Source organism: Mya arenaria, chromosome 9, assembly GCF_026914265.1.
Source record: "Mya arenaria isolate MELC-2E11 chromosome 9, ASM2691426v1".
NCBI lineage: Eukaryota > Metazoa > Mollusca > Bivalvia > Myida > Myidae > Mya > Mya arenaria.
This window is the reverse complement of record NC_069130.1, coordinates 35467803-35484286: the sequence shown is the minus strand read 5'-3', so window position 1 is coordinate 35484286 and position 16484 is coordinate 35467803. Positions and strand designations below refer to the sequence as shown.

The 16484-nt window shown below is 32.1% G+C and overlaps 1 protein-coding gene across 23 annotated transcripts in view; it reads right to left on the bottom strand.

The window, feature by feature from the left end:
* LOC128246712 (myosin-2 heavy chain-like) overlaps window positions 1-16484 on the bottom strand; it is a 68066-nt gene that overhangs the window by 4276 nt on the left and 47306 nt on the right. For 7 of the 23 annotated variants that reach the window (XM_052965067.1, XM_052965066.1, XM_052965070.1 and 4 more), the window contains 9 exons: window positions 15194-15265; window positions 13747-13904; window positions 13156-13321; window positions 12114-12170; window positions 11326-11340; window positions 8732-8907; window positions 6112-6165; window positions 5029-5193; window positions 1850-2030 (listed from right to left, as the gene is read on the bottom strand). In XM_052965067.1, the coding sequence (XP_052821027.1) occupies window positions 1850-2030; window positions 5029-5193; window positions 6112-6165; window positions 8732-8907; window positions 11326-11340; window positions 12114-12170; window positions 13156-13321; window positions 13747-13904; window positions 15194-15265 (1044 nt within the window). The other 16 variants (XR_008263336.1, XR_008263337.1, XM_052965083.1 and 13 more) reach the window with 12 other exon arrangements.

Genomic DNA, 16484 nt, shown 5'->3' with positions numbered 1-16484 from the left:
TTACACTAATTTAGGTTTTTCCCTGAAATCTCTTGTCAAAGACTATTATCTCAGACAGAGTTGTGGACCTTGCTTCACATGTGTGCAATGCCTAATGGAAACATTTGTACTAAGTTTCATGATTTTTTGATATAATATATGGCTATTAAAAGAACACAACTTGTTTTTAAGAGTTATACCGTAAATGACTGGGTATTAGACGCCCTTTTTTCCCTCAGATTTCGATGCAAAAAAATGCCTGCGTATAATACCCAGTAACAATTTTTTTAACTTTTTTTCTGAGGTCAATTTCAAGCCGAGAGTTTGTTTAGATTTATGTAGAAAGGGATATTACTCGCGTCATATTGATCTTATATACGTGTTAAAACGGCAGTTGAAGATTGGGATACGGTATATCGTAAGATGTTTATAATAATTTTAATAATAATATTATTTTGAATAATAAATTGAATTGAACAATAATTAAACTTGCATTTAAAAAAGCAAAGTTGGGCACTGTCAAAATATTTTTTGTACAGAAAGGTGTGAAAAACTAGACTGCCTTTAACCTGTTTAACATACCAATACTACAAACTGTTGCGATAATGGTCTTGTTTTTTGCACTTTGTCACATTCTTTATTCTTTTCGGTAGGTGTTGACATTTTGAGAACAAACCCCCGTACAATATAAGGTTTTTGCATAACTTAACTTTTCATTCTCGTCATTGTATGGTTTTAAAGATAACTGTCGCCATTTTCACTGTCAACAAACATGGTGGCCGAAAATGCCAGATGATTTGACATCTTTTCTACGCGTCTTTTAACCAAAAACATAGATTAAAAGTTTTTTTCTTGGACTTTTCACAGATTATTTTCCCTGCGTCTAATACCCCCTATCGTCTTATACCCAGTCATATATGGTATATTAAGTGTGAACCAAAATATAATCGTAACTAACCATCAAACGTGCATACAGAACATCACACGCTACATTTTATGTTGCAATATTAGTACAGAGGAGGTGTGAACGCCGTATACCCTGGCAAGTGCTAGAACTCGGGAGGGAAGAGTCATCTACACTATGGAGAATTTCAAGTCATGTTTCTGTGTGCTTACCATTTAAATAATAACTGACCACTGAAAGTATTTAATAAAAGTATCAACATCTGTATTTGGATGAAAGAAAAAAAAACGGTATTAAAAGTCAGGACCCTCCCCTCTCAAACATAAGTAAAGGACAGAACGATGCACCTTTAACGAAGCTGTGTCAAATCATGCTTGCAATACATGGAGTGCTTGGCAATGACTGGCGTAGAAAACTGTTTAGTTATTTACAAAAAACAAATATAAATTGTATTTCAATGAATAATTTTATATTAAATACAAGTATTTTATCTTTGAAAAATCTTTTATAGCACAGTATTAAGGTTTTACTCAACCATCCATCATTAGGATGCAAAGATGTGTAGGTGCATTTCATATATCAACTTTGAGTTTTTTTCTATGTTTAATTAATTGATCAACCATTATATTATTTTTGCATGGATTACATTTTTTAATAACACCGCAATGACGCTACTTTTATGATATGATATATTAAAGGGAGGTAATAAAACAAAAAATTTACTATGATTAAACAGAATATTTATTAATTTGTTCCTTAAATAACATAAATGCCTTTATCAAAAAAGCTCTCCATGAAAAATATTCATACTTACAAAACTCAAACATTTTGTTACTTCAAAATGAAACCTTACCAGTATCAATTTGTTGTATTAATGATGGATGGTTAACCTTAATATGAAATTTCAGATTTGATAGTCAATGTTATATCTAACAATTTAAAAAATATAAGCCTATCAATACACACCTCTCGTTCTTTCCCGAGTTTATGCTCCTTTAACAATTTATCTAAACCATGTTTCTGCTGCATTATTGAGTCTATCCGATCCTGATATCGCGAATTCTCCTCCTCTAAAAATTTGGTGCGGACCTGCAGTATGGACACGGTGCGGTTCTTCTCGCGTACATCCTCCTCCATTTCGTTCAACCTGTAATAAAGGGGCAGTGCTGAAAACAAAGAAGACACGGGCACATGTAAGACAAGGTTAGGGGGGGGTGTTAGCATGCAGACAAAACAGGGCTCGTACTCAATGAAATATACATACTAATTGAAACATTCTTACTCATTGAAATATACGTTAAGGTAAGTTAACATCCATTAATTTGTCCATTGTCAATATCATATTATGGCCTGTCCAAGAATTTTTTTGGGGGTCAATTATTTTTTAAAACACTAAATAAGAACAGCGTATAACAAGGTCATGACTACATTTGAGTCGGGGCATTTTACGCGAGTCACTAAAATGGGTTACTGTGGCCTGTTTAAATAAAGATTATAGTCAGTTATTATCGTAAATTAATATTATCTAACTTAAGACAATGCTGAAATGAAAATATTGTCGAGGAAAAATCCGTTTATAGATCCTTTTATTAAATCAGCATCGCATGCCTTAATTATACCCAGGCACTGGCCAATTTTCATTGCCAAAAAAGTGCAAATTTTAAAGCTAAGTCGGAATGTCATTTCAATGCACCAGTCAATTGTAACCACGCCCTCCCCCCTCAGGTCCAGGGGTATACATGGGATAGCGGGAAAAATTGGGTGGGTTTTTACCTTTCAGGTGGCCCCGCAGTGCCCGGGGTGAATGCGGTGGTTTTGTCTTCGCACCAAACATAGCAGGGAATGTTCCTTACCTGGGGTCTCTGGAGTGCGTAAGCATTTGGAGGGGATTTAACCAGCAGTTTAAAGGCCATTTAAGTGCAGTGGTCAAAATTAACACAAGCCCGCAAGCTGTGCACTGGTAAAATGTCTTCCAGGCTTGCTCAAATTCTGAATTTTATATAGCAGGATTTCTTCAAACATTTGATACCAAGCAAAAGTATAAGAATACAGGCTTGTTCATCCAAAAGTCTAATTTCGATGAGTGTAAGTGCTCAAGAATTCATTGTTCTGTATGTAATAATATTTTTTTTTTCGAAAGCTTAATTTCTTTCTTAATTATTTCATTGAGTACGACCCGCACAGGGGAGGCTTTTGCTATGCGTCTACTGCATCCATTTCTAGATTCGTTTCATGTTTTGATCCATCATGTGATGTTAATTCCTAATGTTTAATATCGAGCAATATTACATGCTGACATGTACAAACAAATGTGTTTTGAAACAACAAATTAATTACAACAAAGGCAAGCTTAAAGCTGAGTATCATGCAGACATGTACAATAGACGCAAAGACAAATATTATAATTAAAGGCTGGAACATCATTAGCAGGCAAAATGTAAAGTTGTCTGATTAATATACTAATAAAATGTATACAAGGTAATAGTTTTCTAATAAATCTAATACAAGTGCATAAATCATATATTATCGTAACATAAATTAGCACATTATATACACACGTGCTGGTACAACCAACTGCAATTTATTTTATTAAAATTGTTAGTAAGTTTAAATATTAGGGATATCACCACCTCATAATCTTGTAATGTTCTATCTGCAATTCTGTGATAGATGAGATTTTTATAGTGCAGGGCTGCCATGGTATTCAATATTGATCTTAATTGGATTTAATTATGAACGATGTAGCTAATCGGATAACTAAAAATGTTATTAATAACGGACCAATACAGAGAATGAGGTCAGTGATGTATGACCGTAAGATCAACTTAAGTTCCATATTGAATACCACCCCTGGGGTCATATTTGAAGAACGTCTCAGTGAAAACTTCTAACTCCTAAAAAAAGCCTAATTTTTGAAAAAGATAATTATATTAAAAACCGTCTACATCAAATTGTGATTAAACATGTGTAGTTTATACATTTTTTTACTTATATTTTAGCATGGTTTTGGTTTACAAACATTTTTAGTTTACTTTAAATTCAAATATGACCCCTGTATTCCTCAAAAACAAACTGTCTCTTGTTGGTAAGTAAAAGTCTTAAATAACTTCAGTTCTCACAATTCCTAAAATTTTGCATAGTGTTCTATCTACAGAACTTATGCAAATGTAATTGAGGACTAATTTTCTCAAAAGTGTAGATAGATCATTTTAAGAATGAGGCTATAATATATGTATATTATTATGGAACAAATATACAACAGCTTCAAGCAATACATGTCACTTACATGTACTTGGAGTTTAAATAAAAAATAATATAAAAGTTATCATGGAGGCCCTGGTTAACAAACAATATCAAGTCTGAGTCTAAACTTGGACAAGCATTAATTTAAATGACAGAAAAATCATTTCATTCCATTCCTTTTATAAAATATATGTAAATGATAGTACAACCTTCAAATGGTATTACAGCTGAGGCTCGATATCCCAGGGACTGGCTAAAATACTTCCAGCCTTGGGAATATCAGGACAAACTGGAATGCTTACACATAGTAAAAGAAAATTGGTCCTTTACATCCAGTTCCGTCGAACCAACGAGGAAATCAGGCTAAGCAATATCCAGCCAACGGGTTACGACTGTATATCTTCAGCATGTTTTACCATCAACAAGTGGAGTAACATTAGAGTTAAGATATGCAGTTTTGGGCCTCAAGTATAAACTCAGACTTGTAATGTCACACTTTGTAAGCAATGGGCCCTTCATACAACAATAAAATAAATCAAAAAAAAAAAAATACCTTACTTATAATATCCATTACATTATTATGTTCGTCTCAGATTTGAATCTTTTGATACTAATAGTAACCTTATTTTATAATAATATGCCAAATTATATTCTACTAAGATTTTGTGATAAAACTCTTAACTTGATTAATGTACTTATGATTAGTGTTTAAGATTATATTTTGTTTACGGACGCCAGCCTCTATTAAAATCTATCAATTCAATTATTAAAATCAATAATAGCTGACTGCTGATTTAAAATTAATGTGTGGCAGTTTTGAAAAATAGTTTCATCCAATTGGACAAAATATAATTTTGAACACTCAATTAAATTAATATCAATAAAAGCGGCGGAGCACGTACTGTGACAGCAGTTCACGTTTCTCAGACTGCAGTGACTTGTAATTGCCATCCATCTTGTCCTTCCAGTCTAGTTCCTTGCGCAACGTCGCCCTTGTCAACCGCAGGTCCTCATCCATTCTGTTCAACTGTTCGGAGACTCTGTGCTTTTCCTTCGTGTAAAACTCCCTACAAAAACATTGAAATAAAAGACGATAAATAAAACTTCTAGGTCAGCAGCAAAACAATCAATGCTAAGCATATTTGATTGTGAGCATCAGTGGATATGTCTTTTAAATTTGTAACAAATATAACTTTCAATAACAGTCCATGGGACCATTCTTAAATAATCAATGACCTTACAATAAAGTATTGTATATTCAGGAAACTGAGTAAAATAATTACTATGGGAGTGTCAGAAATAAACACAATTTTTTACTTGAAAAATCAAACAAACGTAGCGTAACATTTCAAGCTAAACTCAATGGTAAGATGGCACCCATGTCTTCTCTCATTTGTTGACTCATCATTTCAAACGTATTGGTACATGTATAAACATATAATACTACATTATTTGTAATTGGTATTTTCGGTTAAGCATCCAAGCAAATGCTTATAAATCATAAAGTTTGAAAACATTTATAGCTCATTTATTTTAGTCGGCATATTTTAAGAAAAAGAAAACTTGAACCAAGGAAACCAAATCTGCCATCGCTATCAGCTACAATAAACTGTAACAAGAGAACCCAGAACGGATGTCAACGCTCGCTTGTTGTTTTCAGTCAAAAGGGGAATAACTCAACAATTATAACAGCCAGAGATACGGGCCTTGCTATACATGTGTGCATTGTTTCAGGTAACATGAATACTAATTTTCATCTGACTAACTTTTCACGAACTTTTTTAACATATAGATTAGTTCAAGATTTTGCATGACAGTGCTGATACATCATCTACACCATGGCCATCACAATGGATTAACTTCTTTTCTAAAAAGGCAAACCCAGAAAAGCTGATAGAATAAAACTTTCACCATAAGATCAGCTACATAGTTTTGCCAGAAACATTAATAACCTCAACTACAAGATCTGAAGAACTGTGAATTACCCATGTCGATGGAAAATTCCAAGTTGATGAGGGTTTTCAAAAGTATTTCCATCACTGAATTAGAGGATAGGATGATAAATTAAAACATCTTGATACATTATTAATTTAGTATTCCTCGTCCATATCTTTAATTTAGTAATTTAAACGATGACAGATTTGATTTCTTAGAACTATCAATGGCATTTTTATGTTTCAATGTAATTTCAAACAAGTTATATAGCGAACAGCAATTTTTGCAAAAATAATGTTTCAGTTTCATTAAGCGAAAAACATTAAAATGCACAAGTCAAGTTTTATTGCTCGAAGCATAGGACACCACAAATATCAGTGCAATGGTTATAAATTTAAATTCATTTATCACTGATAATATTTAATTGATATTTCATGCAACATGCCTTCTGAATACAAGTGAAATATTACGTCATACAGAATGCATGGTAAGCATGACTTGTTTATCATTTGGTCTCAATTAAAAATATATTTATTTACATAAATTAATTTATATACAGTATATTAAACAGTGATACATTCAATATATTCAGAAAAATAATTTATTAATAGAATATGACAGAAATTGTGATCATGCTCAGATTCATATCATATTCATATGAGCGTTATAAATGAAATGGTGATTGACCGAACACCCAATATATACTGGTTTTAAATGTTCTATTTATTACATACCCTCAACCTCAGTTATTGAAATTATTCACAAGTGTAATAGCTCAAGCATATAATTTCAATTACATGAGTTGCAGGTGACTTAACTGTTTTGTACAATGTTGTCATGGAAAGCATTCAATAACTAGCATGTGTATAAGTAACCTGCATGTAAGTTATCGCATGGTTGAGTTCTGCTTTCTTGTTATCATTCTGGTATACGAGTAAATGTACAGAAGAATTTTAACATTAAAAACTCTCTTCCACATTATACAAAAATAACAATTTTAATCTATGTGGACTTGATGTCCAATTAAATTTAATCCCATCAATGCCAGTATATTGAGTGTTCAGGTTGATAAACAACTTAGCACAGGCACATACGGTAAGTTATCAATATTTCAAACTGCGAGCAATATTTTACCTCGGAACTTCATCATCTATATCACTGAAACAAGCAGTGCATCTTTACTATCTCAAACATTCAAAAAAGACTTAACAGTAAAACTTGGTATGGAACAAAATACAAACAAATATTAGTAAGATGGTCTATGATAATATCACTGTCACACCACAAAAAAAGCATAGTATATTGAAGAAAGGCTGAAAATATACATATTAAAGAGGTTTACAGATTCAGATAATAAACTATGCCACACAGTTAAACAATATGACACCATGCAGCCAGTAGCATGTTATATTGTTTCCTAGTAAACAAACTATATAAACAGAATGCAATCAAATTCAGGAGGGTTCTTAAAATTATCTCAACAGCTTAAAGGGACTGTACTCCGTATGATAAATCAGTGAAAAAAAAAGAAAATTGTTGAAAACTGACATAAACTAAAAATGGTATCTATGTGTACAATGCATTGGAACTAAGTACTTACTGAAGTACCACATAGTTTACAAATAATTTATTTTTCGCAGTTTTTTTGTATTTTTCCATTAAAAAATATTACTAGGTATGTCTTCCTAGTAGAATTAATTCCTTATGCGTGATTGGCTAGTCAATCTTATCACGTGGTATGACCATGTTAGGATACAGCACTGGACTGCAAGTTTGTGACACTGGTTCGAACCCAGTCTCCGACTCGATTTTTTTTTACATTTTAGTACATTTTTTTACAATTATGATATCAAAGAGTAAAACATTTTATTAAATAATTGTCCTGAGATTCGTTACAGAAAAAAACTTTTTTTGGTGCCAATCTGGTGTACAGTCCCTTTAATAATAGGATATTGACTTTTTTCGAAAAAACGATTCAGAATGGTTCTAAATTATTTCAGTATAATCTGGTAACAGTAGATTTAAACATGAATACTTCACTAAATTCCAACTTTGTCATCAAAATTAAAATACTGATTTTGATTTATCAATTCAGATCAGTGTCTCTATTTACATTCACAAATAAATATCATTTATCAATTCAGATCAGTGTCTCTATATACATTCACAAATAAATATCACAGAACACATTCAAACACGTTTTCTAATGCCATTCACAAGATTCTACGGGCACATACGTTCTCGAGTTAGAAAAACAACACTGGCCCCCATCACTGGAAGAACCAATATAATTTACATATAAAATTACATCAAGTATTTCTGTACCATCAATAACTGCACTTTCTATTTTTGCAAATATTATTTCACCCCTTGAATTTTTTTTATAATGTGCAAAACATAACGAAAATATTTTTAGAAATATTTGATGGTAGCTATTGATACTAACACTTAAATCAACCACAATCATTTGCATTAAAAATGTGCTACCTACCACAAACATATATGTATGTTTACATAAGTTATATGTAACGAAAATCAAATTATTCAGGATCTATAACATTGTTAAGGATACATAAAACACTAAGAGGTTATTACATTGCAAAAAAGATATAAATGAAATTAACTAAGATACATTGAAAACAGTTTTGAAAACGTCCTTATTATATTTACCTGGCTTTCATAAGCTTTGATTTAGTGCGGACCTTCCTTTCTTCGTACTTCCTGTCAAGAATTTCCCGCCTTTCATTGACTGTCAACAACTCGTACTGCAAGTCCTTGATGTCGCTCTGCAGTTTGAGTATTTGTTCCATCATAGATCGCTTTCCCATTTCCGTCATGTGTTGTTGCTGTGATTACATTAAAACATTCTTTGGTATCTATACATTTATACTTCAATGACAAAGCCAGAGTTAAAAAGTATGTAATGATAATATAATATTATGCTCTATACACTTAATATGAATGCCATATTTGAAGGTTATAAGACCTGTTACAAAATCTGTTTGTCACTTAAACAATATAGTTATTCTGAGTTGCAACATTTAAATTAAATGAATATTTAACTACAGATAATAATAGCATACAGTCATGCATAATTACAAAGTAAGTTACATAGTTTGAATTGCATATTTGCATGCCTTATAGTATAGATATTTTGTACAAATGTCTTGTATAGACAAGAACAGAGGTATTTATGAAATCAAATAAGATTCGAGTACTGCTTAGACACTCGCTTATTGTTTCTCAGTAAGAAAGGGGCATAACTCAACAATTATGAAATCCAGAGTTGTATGCGTGCTTCTAAAACAAGAACACTGTCAAAGGCTCGAACAGTATCTATAATGTTTTTGCTATTTTATATATACCGTAAATGACTGGGTATTAGACGCACTTTTTTCCCTCAGATTTTGATGCAAAAAAATGCCTGCGTATAATACCCAGTAACAATTTTTTTAACTTTTTTTCTGAGGTCAATTTCAAGCCGAGAGTTTGTTTAGATTTATGTAGAAAGGGATGTTACTCGCGTCATATTGATCGAGTATATACGGGTTAAAACGGTAGTTGAAGATCGGGATACGGTATATCGTAAGACATTTATAATTTCAACAAAAATAAAAAAAAAATAATAATTATTTCCCAAAATAATTTATTTTGCGTACCTAGTTTTCGGGCACCCAAAGGACATCAATCATAACTTTCATAGTTACCAAGTTTCACAGACGAAGATTATTGATTTTTATATTTACAATGCCTGGCTAGATTACCTTACTGTATACACCACTGAGACAATTTAATTAGTTACTACCCATCCTAAACGATTTATTGCTTGTTGAAAAGGAAGTGTGATATATTTATTTGAGGATTAAACAAACAAGGGCAATCAAGGGATTAAGAAAACATCGACATGGCATGTTTGTAAAACGATCTGCCAATAAGCTTTTAAACTTGTACCACACTTATAGACTATATGAAGCAATACTCGTACAGTTATACATTAATCCTGCATAGCAATGTCCATGCTCTCCACGAGATCCTCGTGGGTATAACTGTAAGTTATGTGACGTCACACAGTGTGACTCTTTGATCTGAAGCCGATAGAATGTGTTTATTCAGTTCAGTGCATGTATAAAATGGTGTTTTAATTAACTTCATGAAGGATTTACACTTATAGGCGTAATAAATAAGTTTATGACCATTGATTACTACGGATAAATTAATAAGTGGTAAAAAGCAAACATGAAGAAAAAAGGCAAGTTAAACAAACATGTAAATAAAATGTAAAAATGATAATTTTCTATGTATTCGGAGAGCGAAAAAAATAATTAATTTATGGTGTCCGCACTCTTGTGAATTACGGTATTCAATATTATTTTGAATAATAAATTGAATTAAACAATAATCAAACTTACATATAAAAAAGCAAAGTTGGGCACTGTCAAAATATTTTTTGCATAACATAACTTTTCATTCTCGACAGTATGGTTGTATGGTTTTAAAGATAACCATCGCCATTTTCACGAAAAAAAATTTTTTTGTCACTGTCAACAAACATGGTGGCTGAAAATGCCGGACGATTTTGACATTTTTTCTATGCGTCTTTTAACCAAAAACATAGATTAAAAGATTTTTTCTCGGATTTTTCACAGATTTTTTTCCCTGCGTCTAATACCCCCTATCGTCTTATACCCAGTCATTTACGGTATATAATGCAAGAGGACTATTACTGTTTGACTTAACTATAAATGTATAGTCTGAGGGTGTGAGGAATTGTGAAACTCATTTCTAAAAGCGTGGCTATTTCTTTAAATCTAAGCAGTGAAACTTAGTTTAACTGACAATCACAGAATTTATGTCAAATTTAGAAGCAATGTAACATGATATTCCACTAAATATAAAGCTAGAGATAATCATAACGATATTGCATTAAGTCTTTTAGTGAATTTGCTCCATTATTGAATCATAACATTAAATGCTTACTCAATGGTGTTTAGAAATTAAGCGTATTCGTTAATCAACAATCATTGTATTCCCCACAAAACATGAAGAAACGAGATAAGTTTATGAAACAGCCTAATTTAACTCGTAATAAGTATAGTACAACATTATGTATAGTTCAAAACAAGAAGCGGGATGATTAGATTTAACAACATAGAGATGATCGACAGCTGGTCAAGAAGATTAATGATATGAGAAATACAGTCTGCATATGGAACCTAGAGAGACATCTATTTCAAGCATTGTATGCAATTTATTAAGATACATACTTGCGACGCTTTAAGCTGAAACACATGAATACATTACAAATGGCACAGTGCGTCATTATCTGGTTAAACATGTAACAAAGGCAACATCCCATGAACCAAACATGATGATCTTTAAATTGAGACTGGCAATTATTTTTAGAATTGTGAAATTTACCCCTGCAGAAAAACAATATTCTGTGTCTTACAATGGACAATAGCTTATTTTAAGAAATCCCCACCCGCAGGGCAAACACTGAATATTTTTTTCTTGGTCAAGCAAAGTGGCATGACTTCACAAATAAGTCAGATCGAGTTATGGACATTTTATACATCTGTATATTGGCTTTGGCAACATGTGTACCAAGTTTTGTGTGAATATCTCAAATGGTTTAGAGTTATGGCCATAAATTGAATGTTAAGGTTTTTGGACATTTTGTTTTTGCAGACAACACAGACAACAATGACAGCAAGATGTCACAATACATCAACATTTTTCTTCCCAAAACACATAAACTTAAAATGAGCATAAGGCTCAAAACTAGAAACGTTAACATATGATAATAATACATGCATTTGACTACCAAACTAATTCTCGAGCTACTGGAAAACTGAAGTCTGGAAATATATATTCAAAATGGGATAACTATTTGTGGTTGTAAACTATAGCTGCTGGATGATGAAATGAATACAAGAAGCAAATCGAGCATAACTAGCATAACACGCTATAATGGGGTATGTTAAGCAGATATGGTTGCTAGGTAATGGTTGCTATGACAACAAGAATGTCCTCTATGACAACAGTAACATACCTCACTGAGACTATTTGTGAGCTGATTTTGACTGCTCCAAGTAGAATGAGTGTTGTCCTAAAGTTCAAATGAACATACCATTGAAATACACTTGGACTTTTTTTCAAGAAGTGCTTGAAATATACAGGTACTGATGATAAATCACTTTCTGATCTATTTCAGTCGGTGTATTTCATGGTGTGAAAGTTTAAAAAGGTTTAATCAGCATTTACATCTGCATTTTGTAAACACCACTTCTTCAAATTCGTTTTTTACCCCTCAAAATTAGCAAACTGAATTACTGTACCATCAACCTGCTGAAGTCATGCAAAGGCAAAAAATGGGTACAATAAAGAATGGGATTTGGGATCTTAATTTAGTATAACTGTTGGATTCCAACATGCATATAAGTAATAAGTAAGTCAGGGTAAACATGCTTGTTACATCTGGGCAATGTGATATCAATAAGGTGGCATTTCAACTTTTAAGGTGACAATGAATTGTAAACAACATTGTGAACATCAACAAGTAAACTGTTTGTTTCTTTAAATTTTGGATGTGAAATTTGGGGATAAGAGAAATGAAAAACAATAGAACACATTCAGCTTGACTTACATTATAGTCTTTGGTGCAATTAAAAATCTGAAATATCATACTGTCATTGTCAAAGACACATTCCTTATTTTCTACTGTTTCACTTTCTCAGATGGTAAATATAGTTCTACCACAAGCAGGAAAGGTTGGCTCTGCATATATTTTTGTGAGCTACAAAAGGACCTGTGACTGGTACCAAGATTTCTTTAGTAATGTATATAGATGTTTAAGGATGTATTCCAATCAATTCTCAATCATCTAAAATTATAAGTGACCATACAACCATATAATTTACACAGAGTATTTATGATGTTCAAAGTTTAGCCCAAATCTTTGACTTAAATCAATTACTAATGACACTCTTCTCCTGCATTAATAGTGCAAATACTGCAAATTTAGATCTCTGTATTTATATGGTAGGTCCCTAAAACCACTAACAATACATCGTTACCTTATGTTCACAACATACCATTTCAAACGCTGTCTGGTTCCTATCCTGAACCTCATCCAGTTTATTCTCCATGTCCAATATCGTGTGTTGTAACTCCCGGTTCTGTTCTAGGACCTTACTCTCCCTCTGTCTCATCATAGACACCTGCTGCTGTAACTCTGTAACAGTCTGGTCCAGTAGATTTCTGAATAACATAAAGAAAAAAACAACTCAATATTTGTTTATTGTCGAATGCCATATGAACAACATTATAGATAAACCTAAACTTAGTATGTTTTACCAACAAAAATATACCGTTACAGTTCATTATCGTAAAATCGATGAACAGCAAGCTTATTTTAATGCATGTCATTTTGTAAGCTCTGTGTTGATTAAATGAGCTTGACAAATATCAAATAGTGTTCGGTCTTGCTACACATACATGTATTCATTTTGTAACTCAGGAAATATGTGTGCAAGTTTCATGTAAATAGCGTGAATTATTATTTCAGTTATTCCTGGGCAAAAGCCCAGGTTGATGTTGAGCATGCCAAAGCAGCTGCCGATGACTCCAAGTCTAATACAAAACCTCAATTTTGTTCTTTATAAAACATATCAGCAATAAAATACCTCTGTAATTTTTCCCCATCCAGCTGGTTCTTGAGCTGGGACATTCTATCAGCCTTATCTTGGAGGTCCAGATTGCTGTTCTCCGCCTGGTACACCTGGCTTTGAAGGTTCTGGAGCTTCACTGATGTCTCTTGTAACTCCCGCTGAAGGTTGTCCGCCTGGAGAAAAGTGTAGTTGAACTTAATCTTCATTCTACTAAAGCTAAACTGTTTTCTTCTAATCCTTTGCACTGTGGATTTTTCAGTGTAATAGGAAGAAACAAACACAGACGTAAAATATCTTTTTTTGACCTTTGTTCTCAAACTACTTATTTTTCTTATTATTTTCACTGCAGTCCCCACACTGCCTAGGCTATGCTAGAAATTTTATTTTCTAAAATTATAATGAAGGTTTAACCCAGTTTTACAGATAAGCTGAACTAATATGTGCTATTATAAAATAAAAGAAATAGGGGCACGTGCCACACATGCCAATAAAATCTCACACTTGACATAGATTTTATAGCACTGTGGTGCTGTGTGAGAATTTGTGGACTCAGTCCGAACCAGCTGCAATTTGTGCAGTCTGTTAAAATAGTATTTATTTAAAAAATTGTTAATTTCGATTTTTGAAATGAATATTATGTTATTATATTGTGTTTCATCTTTTAAATTTTAGGCCTTGGGCAAGATTCACATAGAAAATTGCCTCAATAAAAAAATAATAAATATAAAAAGTAGCTGTTTTGATGTTCATTATAGTAGATCTGAAAAACCCATTTTCTAAATCAGAAAGAACAAACTTTACTATGTTTGTTTTGCAATTCCAGAATATATGTGTTAAATAAAGGTACTACAGTTATATTACCAGATCATATCACCACACCTCAATTGTGACAGTATTCTAATCTAAGCACCAGTGACATATAGATCCTTGAAATGTAATATTATGTGAGAATTTTTAAATGTGATACATGTAAATGCAGGAAATACTAAAAATATATATTTCTTGCTTTCATCACATATAAAATTCTCCTCTTTTTCACAATCAAAATCTGATAAAAACGAGAATTTTAAATGTGAAAAATGCGAGAACATTAAATGTGAAGTTTGCAAGAAATTTTAAATCTGATAAATGCAATAAATTTTCAATGTGAGATAAATGCCAGAAAGTTTAATGTGATAATTGCAAGAAATTTTGAAATTGAGATAAATAAGAGAAATTTATTTGGAAAATTAACAATAAATTGATTTTAGAAATGAAATGGTTAAGAACAAAAGAAATAAACAATCCTCTTTGTAATATCTTGTCCAGTACCATCATAGATCTTCAAACACCATGAGAAATATATTCAACAAATAAATAATTCCCATTTGAAATAACCATTGAAGACTAGAGTTAGAGTATAATAAAGTCACTTTATGGCTTGTAATAAGTGCCAGGCCACCAAAGTAATTTTTACAAATACCTTTCGCATCCACGGGCAGTCCATATCAAATTTTAATTTACTTTTGTATTGAAAAGACTTTGCTCTAAATATCTGCAACGTTAAACACATTTGCCTTTATATTTTGTGTTTTTATATAAAACATGGCATGCACAATTCAAAATACAAAAACAACACTTATAAATTGTGAAACATAATAACAATAACAAATAATAACATAACAGGCTTTTTTCTTGGCAATCACAATTCAGAATATTTGTGGGAAAATACATCTTTGGAAACAACTAAAAGTGCTTGTGAAATTAAAACAAAACATTTTTTTGGATCATTTGAAAGGATGCCTTGAAAATGCCTGCAACAGTTACTGAGTCATACAATTCTAAAGTTAGAATACAACTTGCATGCAACAATGTTAGATGGTGAATTCACAACATTCTAGATGTTCACTCAAACTAGATGACTACAACAAATATGTAACACGTTATTTCACGGTATGGGTGTTAAAGCGTGGCCAACCGTACTGCAAGGAAGGTGTCAACACTCAACGTCGATAGTTTGGATGCAACATTGAAATTACAGAGAGATATGAAACAAAACTGAATAAAAATAAATGAGCCAATCAGGGCAACTTATGATTAAAAAAGGGATTGCGAAGCAAAATGTGTGCGGGTAGCTATACATGCATAGAAGAGTTACAATTTATTTTAATAGTCTTTTACAATATATTTCTTTAAACTTAATCATTTAGGCTAATCGATACTGATCGAGTCTCCCATAAATCACTTTCAACATGTTTTGTACAAATTGTCACAAAGAGTAGTCCACACATCACATACACATACATTAGTGCTGTTCACAACCTCTCAAAAAAGATTTGCAGTATTAGATTGGCCACTTGGAGCATACTGATGTATTCATTTCATCTCATTTTGTTGTATAAATTCCATTTCTTCCTCCTTTTTATTTCATTTAAATTATGATGATTTATGATAATAATGGTATGAGATAAATCAAGTCCAATTACCTACATACTGAAAATGTTCACTCCCATACATATACCTTATTCTATCAAAACATCAGCTTCAATATAACTTTAGACAAAAATATTTCATACACATATGGAAACTATAACCTAATAACTGAATATTCCAAATGCACACAGATCATATTGCAATGTCACTAACTAGTATTATACTGATACAATGTGCAAAGGCCAACAACATCCATTGAACTATGATGCCAAATTAATTCCTGAAATTTTGTTTTAAAGCTTCACTTTTAACACCGATATTTTTTCTCTATCAATCAGGTG